Source organism: Mustela lutreola, chromosome 1 (assembly GCF_030435805.1).
Source record: "Mustela lutreola isolate mMusLut2 chromosome 1, mMusLut2.pri, whole genome shotgun sequence".
Taxonomy (NCBI): domain Eukaryota; kingdom Metazoa; phylum Chordata; class Mammalia; order Carnivora; family Mustelidae; genus Mustela; species Mustela lutreola.
In genome coordinates this window covers 125,251,484-125,260,837 of record NC_081290.1, presented here as the reverse complement: position 1 = coordinate 125,260,837, position 9,354 = coordinate 125,251,484, and the positions used below count along the sequence as shown (strand labels likewise).

Genomic DNA, 9,354 nt, shown 5'->3' with positions numbered 1-9,354 from the left:
CTGCCACAGCCACAGGTTAAAAATAGGTTTATCACCTCCTCCCTTGGCCAAGAAAGGACTTGCCCTGAGTTAGATCATGGTACCAGGCTTCCTCTTCAGGTTGGGGCGGGTTTGTTCTCCTCGGGGTCAGCCCTCTGTGTTTGCTCTCAGCACCTACTGGAAGAGGTTGCAACAGGCAGCCCCCTCACCCCTCCCCTCGCCCAGCAAGAGCTAAGGCTTCACCAATCTTTGCAGGTGAATGTGTGCTTCAGGGGAGAAAGTTTGAGCTGAGCCAAAAAGGAGGAGTTTACGCCCTGTGTGCCAAAGCTGCGAACCTGACTGAGCGTGGGGTGGGAGCCAGGATGAGGAAAAAGACGGGAAAGACCTCCCCGCCTTGCCGGAAAGACAGCCCCGTGATCAGCCCCAGCCACTGGCTGTGCTGGCCATCCTTGGAGCTTACATAAAGGGACAAGGGAACCCCAGAGGCCACAGCGCTGACAGGACAGGGCTCGGAGCACCGGGCACCCAGACACCATGACTTGGTCCTTGAACCCCCAGGGTTTAATTCTCTACTTCTATTCTCTTGTACTGCTCCCCGCGACGTGCCTGGCAGTAAGTGCGCTGTTTCCAGAACATAGTTGTGTTACGCGGACAGCTGAAAAGTAAGAAAAGCTGTGCTACACTAGTGACATCTCTTTGTTTTTCTCCTCCAGTACGTTGCTACCAGAGACAACTGCTGCATCTTAGATGAAAGATTTGTAAGTAGTTTTCATGTTTCTCACTGTGTGTGAAGTGGGGGAGGGTCAGAGGGAGAGAAGAGATTCTCTCATAAGTATCATTGGGCATTTTAAACTTTGTATTTAAAAAACATCATCTAGGTTTTACCTGTTTTTATGCTAGACTTTATGCTAACTTCTTTTAAAACCAAGATTTCTAATCACTCTCTTGTTGTATTCTCAGGGTAGTTATTGCCCAACTACCTGTGGAATTGCAGATTTCCTGTCCACTTACCAAACCGGTGTAGACAATGATCTACGGAGTTTGGAAGACCACTTCGCAGGAATTGAAAACAAAACAGCAGAAGCCAAAGAACTGATCAAGTCAATCCAAGTCACCTATAATCCCAACGAGCCACCAAAGCCAAGTGAGAAACGAAATACAGCTGAGACAATGCTTTGTGCTGTCCTTTTGCTGCGTATCAGTGCTTCCATTTGCTTACATCTTCTTCTGTCTCTGATCCCATGTTACAGACAGGATTGTGAGTGCCACTAAGGAGTCCAAGAAAATGATGGAAGAAATTATAAAATACGAGGCATTGGTTGGATCACACGAATCAAATATTCGGTAAGCATTTTTGTTTTCATTTAATCTCCATAGTGGGCTTAGTTGTTATTCAATATTCCAAGCTTCCGTGGAATTAACCTTTTTATTTTTCCCCGCTTATGAAATCCAACTGGCATTGTGCCGAACCATCCTGAACACAGTAGAAGTGGGAGTTTTTAGTGCAGTATGAACTGCACCGGGTTATAACTGATTTTTAGTGATCATATGGGAGAAATGTGTTCTATACGTCTCCAAATGCTGTTCTGACCAGAATTATCAAAAGGGTCAACCATCACCCATCTCGGATTTACAACATAAATTTAAACTGATGGGAATTTGGTTGTTGAAAATGAATTTTTTTTTTACTAAAAATGCCAACAAATAAGTGGCGGGGAAATTAGTAAGCAGAGGTAGAGGGAGGATCTTGGCTACAATCCTATATTACACTGGAGGCAGAGCAGCAAAAAACCTGTTTTAAGAAACCAAGCGTAACAAACATTGTAAGGCAAGTGTCAATCATGGCACATTGAACCTGCAGTCGTGTATTCTCTTCTCTTCATTTAAAAGTAAAATGTCTCTGTTAATAACTTCCTAGGACTCACAGACTTTCTGAACATAGGGTCTCAGATACAGTTTAGTTTCTTACTCAATTTTACCCCCTCGGTTGTTCTCAAAGTAGCATAGGAAATAGAGTTAAATGGTGGCTGAAGTGACCCAGAAGGGATCTAGCTTCTCATTGGTATCAGAGGCCATTAGTTTTGTGGTTATTATCAGCACTATAATTTGCATTATTACTGTCCAGCATTGAAGTTCAAGGACACTATTGTGCAGAAACTTTTTAAGGGTTGGGAGAGAAAAAAGTGGTCAAATAGTTTGTCTGTCCTTCTTTACTTCAGAGAAAGATACAACAGTCCGTGCATTATAAGTGGTTTTCTGTCATTTCTGAGTATGTACAGGCAACTCTGTGAGAAATCATAAAAACAGATTTGTACTTCCCTCAGACTCTTTCCAAAGCTATGTAAATGGAAACATTAAAAAAAGAGAGAAAGTGTCTTTTCTATTTTATGTAAAATAATGCCCCAGATATGTGTCCCATGTAAGTCACAGACTGAAGTCCATAAATCGACCCTCAGTAGATCCTCAGTGAGAAGGAACAGCTTCAGCCCCTGTGAGTTACTGAGCAGAACTTTCCTTCCCTATGAATGCTCTGACCTAAGAAATACCAGGTGGTCTTCCTATTAACCAGTTCCTCACTCAGTAGGTTGTTCTCTGCTACCCTTTTTGCCGGAGAGTTAAAAACCTGGATGACCACGGCACCTGAGTTGGTTAAGCAGCCCACTCTTGATCTCTGTTCAGACCTTGATCTCACGGTCGTGAGTTCAAACTCCATGTTGGGCTCCATGCTGGGCGTGGAGTCTACTTAAAAAAAAAAAAAAAAAAAAATCAGGATGATTTCTTAAGATGACATCGTTCACTGACAAGGACTTGCTTATTTTCTTTTCCCCAAAGCTTAGAGCTTCAATTCAGTAACATAATTTTATAATTTTTCCAAGAATGAATTTATCAGGAAGTACTTCTTGAGAACATCAAGTATTTTGAATAAAGAAAATACAGAATTACTGCTCTGAAAGGAATAACTCCCTTATCTTATTTTCTGTTTGTAGATTTTTACAGGAAATATATAATTCAAATAACCAAAAGATCAATAACTTGAAACAGAAGGTAGCCCAGCTTGAAGCAAAGTGTCAGGAACCTTGCAGAGACACAGTACAAATACATGATACAACTGGGAAAGGTAAGTGAAACATTTATATTGGGGTTATTCTTATCACAGCAAATATGCAAAGCAGAGGAGGATGTATAGGAATGTATAGGACTAATCTGGAAAGTGTTAATAGGAATATACAGGAATAATGTGGAAAATGGTTAGCCAGTAAGTCTAAAGTGCTCACTTGCTTAGAATTTTCTTGAGCAGCTAAAACTAGTTTGAAAGGAATGATGATGTGAGAGCTAAGAAAATGTTTTGGGGGGACGTGAATAGTTTGCAACACTGTGAAAAGCTCATCGTGAAGACTGGAACAGTCTAACAGGGATTTCAAAGCACAGTACAACATTCTTCTCCTTCTCCTTCGTCTCCTCCTTCTCTGCCTTCTTCAGATTGTCAAGACATTGCCAATAAGGGAGCCAAGGAGAGTGGGCTTTACTTTATCAAACCTCTGAAAGCTAACCAGCAGTTCTTAGTCTACTGTGAAATTGATGGATCTGGAAATGGATGGACAGTGCTGCAGAAGGTATCCCCCCCCTCCCCGTGCATATATAATAACACTCAGATCAACATCTGCCATATGCCAGATACTTTTACAAGCACCTTGTGAACATGAACTCAATTAGTTCTCACAATGTCTCCACTTTCCAATGAGGTACAATCATTACCTCTAGAGAGGAGGAAACTTAGTCACAAGAGGGTCAACAACTTGCCCAAGTTCACATAATAAGTAACACAGTTAGGACTGGAATCCAGGCAGTCTGGTTCCAGTCTGTGCTTTTGACTCAATAGTGTATTGGCACTGATGTTGTAGATTCATGAGAGCACATCATCACAGTAGCAGAATGACAAAGAACCAAAAGAGACCTCTTGAATCAGGTAGCTCAAGATCTAAGGTTGCTCATCACAAGAAGATAAAGTCCCTGAGAGGATACAGTTGGGCTATTCCAAGACAAGCGTCCTCTTGCCTCTGCCAGAGCCAGTCACCCATTGCAGATCTTCTAACCATGTTGATCTTTGATCACTGTTACAACTAATCCTGCACGGGGCGCTCAGAGAGAGTGAGTGACAAGTGCTGTTCCACATACACAGATGGAGCAATGGGCTGACCTCTCCACCATCAGTAAAAAAATCAGCAATACCAAGTTGGGGTTCTGAAGTCCTCTAAGTGCCTTTTTAAAACTACCACTGATTTAGAATTTTCTATGTACCAGACACTCCTTCCAGTATTTCTCTTAATTCTCTGGTGTAATCCTGCAACAATAAGAAATAGGCACCATTATTCTTTAATTTTACTGATGAGGAAACTAAGGCAACTTGCCCAAGTTCACTTAGTAAATAGTGGAATCACATCACGTTTTGATGTCCATATTTCAAAACGGTATTTATAGCATCTTCTTTATGTGCACTGATAATCCAATCTCTCCTTTTGTCCATGCGATTGTGTACTTAGAGGCTTGATGGCAGTCTGGATTTCAAGAAAAATTGGATTCAATACAAAGAAGGATTTGGACATCTGTCTCCGACTGGAAACACAGAATTTTGGCTGGGAAATGAGAAGATTCATTTGATAAGCACACAGTCGGTCATACCATATGCATTAAGAATACAGTTGGAGGACTGGGATGGCAGAACCAGGTACTATTTAGAAAGGACTTGCTTTTTTTGTCGTAAACGCTGTCTGGAATGTGCACTCTCCAGTGTTCAATAGGCCGAGAGAAAGACAGTCTGACAAATGCAAGAGCACATCCAACCGTTTTCCCCAGGAGTCAGTTTGGATCTTGGGCAATTCAAAGAGATAGTCCCCATCCAGGATGGAGAATGTTTTGGTGTAATCTACTTACCCTGGAAACATACAGAATAATAGCTAATATTTACTGAGAACTTAATAAGTACCAGGCATTGAGCATGAAATTATAACTTAATCTAATCCAGTAACTATTTCATGAGGAAGGTACTATTATTAATCTCATTTTAGAGATTAGCCTTCCCAAGGTCACGTTGCTGGTAAATGGTAAAACTTGCATTTAAACTCACATAGTTGACCCTACAGCCTATCCTTTTAATGGTATTCTGGTTGAAAAGTGAATCCAGACTTTTCTAATTTCCTGGTGTTTTAATGACAGTTCATTCAGTCAGTCCAATGAGCTACCCTAAAATTAAATCAGCTAGCTCCTTTGGTGAGATAAAGTCCCCTCTATGCTCATAGTAACCTGGGAGATTTGAGCATAGAATTCCTCATTAAAATGCAGGAAAAAAATTTAATAATTTTGATATATTTATGAAAAAATATATTGTCTCCAAACTTGTATTTTTAATTTTTTTTTTTAATCAGGAAGTTCCATAGACAGCAGACCTTCCTCTATGAGTACACCTTCCAATTTCCAAGTACTGGAGATTAGGGAGGAAGCAAAATATTTTCTGAAAATTTCTATTCATACACCAAAGCCCATTCTTTCCTGCACTCCATAGAATTCTGGCCTTTACTCACAACTTTTCCCAGGAAAGAATCGCTCTCTGATCCTACAGCTTATATTTTGTGGGCCACACAGGGACCATTTCTTCAGTGTGATGCTGTAGGAAGCCCTCCTTCTGGTCACTATCACTCTGCTTTGGGAAAGAAAAATCCCTTTCAGACCTCATCCTTCAATGTACCACGAGAGGCTAACACAGCTGCAGCTCCTTCAAGTTTGGTGCATTAATTAATGATCACTCAGCGCCCTTTGCTGTGGTTTATGATAACTGCGTGCAATGCTAAATGCTCAGGGAAAGGTGGAAAATACGAAACAGTCAGATTCATCCACACACCTGGATTTGATATTAGGATTCTATAGGCAAAAGGTATAGGCTAATGTTCTTAATTTTCACTGGGATGCCCTGAAAACTTGTAGACCAATTCTTCTAGATGCTTCTATACCGATTGTGGTATTTTTGTTTGTCTTTAAGATTTTTTTTAAAGATTTTATTTATTTATTTGACAGACAGAGGTCACAAGCAGGCAGAGAAGCAGGCAGATAGAGAAGGAACCAGGCTCCCTACTAAGCAGAGAGCCTGATGTAGGGTTGGATCCCAGAACCCTGGGATCATGACCTGAGCCAAAGGCAGAGGCTTTAACCCACTGAGCTACCCAGGCACCCCTGATTGTGATGTTGATGAGCTCTGAACTGGTTCACACATCCATCACCTTTTGCCAGATTTGCATAAAATTTGATTCAGTGAGCACATTTCAGACTTAAGAAACAAAGTTAAAACTTCCAAACACTTTTTCTATGGAAAAGGGAACTTCTGAAATCCCTAATGAGGGTCAAGATATGATGTCTCTATTCTCTTCTTTATAGTACTGCAGACTATGCCATGTTCAAGGTGGGACCTGAAGCTGACAAATATCGCCTGACATATGCTTACTTTATTGGTGGAGATGCTGGAGATGCCTTTGATGGCTATGATTTTGGCGATGACCCTAGTGATAAATTTTTCACATCCCACAATGGCATGCAGTTCAGTACTTGGGACAACGACAATGATAAGTACGAAGGAAACTGTGCCGAACAAGACGGATCTGGTTGGTGGATGAACAAGTGTCATGCTGGACACCTCAACGGAGTTTATTACCAAGGTATGGCTTTCTTCCTTACATATGTGAATTAGTATATAGTCTGTATCTTTATAAAAGGTAAAAAATAATATTAGAAAGTGAGAAATAATTAGTGAAAAAGTTGGGGGCTTACTACATAGTTTTTCATTTTAAACCAAAATTGGATTCTAAACTTCCACAGAAATTGACCTCTCTAGAAGAGATCTACCACGTTGGGTTATGCTATCTCTTCTAGACGTCTAGACATATGTGTGATCTGTGTGGACTAACATTATCATATTTGTGCTTGTTAACACCAAGCCTGGTGCATCTTCCCATGAGCTACATGATAGATATAACCAGCGGACAGTGAGCAGGTGTGTGAAGGAACAGAGTTAAGAGCAGGGAAGTAATGATAAGGGCATGGTTCCATGGAAGCTTGAAAGAAAAGGAGTCCAGCCTGAAAAGTGTAGGCACTTATTTTAGAATGGGGGTAACAAACTGTAGTTTGCTCCAAGGCAAGAATATTTCCAAACACTAAACTTAATGACAAACGATTATTACTACCCAACATTTGTGTGTTGAGGAAGCTCTACTGATTCTAAAAGATCCATTAAGATAAGCAATCTTACCTTCTCAGTGTACTGTGCTAGCCAATAGATGATTCATAATCCTCTTAAAAGTTATTTAAATTTACCTTTTATTTTCACAGCATTCTTTTTTTTTTTTTTTTTTTTTTTTTTTAAGGAAACCTAACATATTTTTGCACCTACAGACCATGTAATTAAAAGACACCCTCAGGGTAGGTTTGATCCACATGACTCAGAATAGCATTGTTGATAGGCTGTGGTACACTCCAGTATTGGACTCAGACAATCCTTTACAAAATTACATAAGATGTCATGCCCAAGGACAAGAAGAAGGCAAATCAATGTGGTCTTCACTGTATAATGGAGATGTAAAGTAACTTTCCAGAACTGTTTTCTAAAGTCCTAATACTTTTCAGTGAGATTGTGTTTTTAGATGACTTGAGGTCATCTGGTCAGCAATTGTGACTTCTGCCATTCTAACTTGCTTGTGGAAAGATGGTCCATAATAGCTGATTCCAGGATGGCTAAGCTCAGGAAGAGAGACTGATTGGGGCAATTTGGGGTTCTAACCCTGTTATTAGGGAATACATTTAGTATGGATGTGACCACGAAGTACAATATAGATATAAGAGGTTGATTCGTAATAAATGTATTTCAATTGTAAATCATGATTTTAGGAATCATTAGGGGTTTTTCAGATAGTAGGTAACTATAAATTTAATGTAAGTGACAGCGTATTTTTTAATAAGCCATACTTTATAAACTTTCTGAGGCAAGGAAATTCAATAGCAATTATATGTATATCTACAATTTGTTTTAGGTGGCACTTACTCAAAATCATCTACTCCTAATGGTTATGATAATGGCATTATTTGGGCTACTTGGCAATCCCGATGGTATTCCATGAAGAAAACCACCATGAAGATAATCCCATTCAACAGATTAGCCATTGGAGAAGGACAGCAGCACCACCTAGGGGGATCCAAACAGGTTGGACCAGAACACCATGTTGAAATAGAATATGACTAAATCACTTTACCCTGAGAATTAAACTGTTAATTTCTGTTAGTCCACAAAGTTTCAGAAACTTTTCTGAAAGTTTTATTTTCTCTTACTATATTTATTAATTTTAAGTCTTTTATTAAGAGTATTTAGCTTTAGATGGAAACTAAAACTCACTTTGGATTATACTCCCAAATAACTGAACTCAGAGTTGTTTAAAATTTATGTAAGAAGATAACATTTTAGCTTATTTCTTAAATATATAATAATAAAACTGTTGCCATATTTTGCATTTTATTAACATGTCATTTTGTCTTGGAGATTTGTTTGTATTATTGCTTATATATTTTAGTTTATACTAATAAAATCAGAGTAAATTCTAGCATTTCAAATGTCCAAGTATTTTTTCGATGTTTATTGCCCCCATATCACTCATGTTTAATTCTTTTTTTTAAGCAGAAAGAATTATATCTTTTTATTTTTGTTTTGGTCATAGGCTGGAGACATCTAAAAGACCATTTCAAAAGTGATCTTTTTTTAAAGGACTTTATCTGAACAGAGAAATATAATATTTTTCCTTTGGGACAATGGACTTACAAAGCCTCACTTCATTTTAAGAGTAAAAAGAACCCATATTGAAAACTTCACTAACAGTTTTATGCTGGTGATAATTTATCTACATTCCATTTCAATAAACATTTTGTTTCCTAAAACCAGAAACATGGTATGTTTTATTGATCATTAAAAACCATCATTTTCCTTCAAATCAGTAATTCCAGTTGGGCAATCATCAGGAATTGCTGAGTTTTAGTTTATGATGAACCTTATTATTGACTCTGAGGGAGTTATGAAGAAAATGGAAATCATGGCCTTTGTCTTCCGGGAGTATAAGACAAATACAGGAGAATACACTTTAGACCTTAGAGACAAAATTTGGTAGAACATAAACACAAGACACAATCACATACCAAGGTTCATGGTACCCAAAGTAAAACTGGACCTAGAATGTTGTCTGAGGATTCTGTCAAAAAAACCTTTTAGCTCCAGACCCCTGTAGCCAGATGTGAGCATTCTGAGAGGATCGCACGCAATTCAGAACAGTAAACTTAAGGGAATGATCT

The 9,354-nt window shown here is 39.0% G+C and overlaps 1 protein-coding gene across 1 annotated transcript; it reads left to right on the top strand.

Moving 5' to 3' along the window:
• Positions 1-433: 433 nt before the first annotated feature.
• Positions 434-8,953, top strand: FGG (fibrinogen gamma chain). The gene is made up of 10 exons (XM_059173593.1): positions 434-591; positions 693-737; positions 940-1,123; positions 1,230-1,323; positions 2,967-3,097; positions 3,460-3,593; positions 4,521-4,705; positions 6,406-6,683; positions 8,052-8,221; positions 8,730-8,953. Exons 1-10 carry the CDS (start codon positions 514-516, stop codon positions 8,742-8,744), a joined length of 1,314 nt encoding a protein of 437 aa, XP_059029576.1. The 5' UTR covers positions 434-513; the 3' UTR covers positions 8,745-8,953.
• Positions 8,954-9,354: the final 401 nt, after the last annotated feature.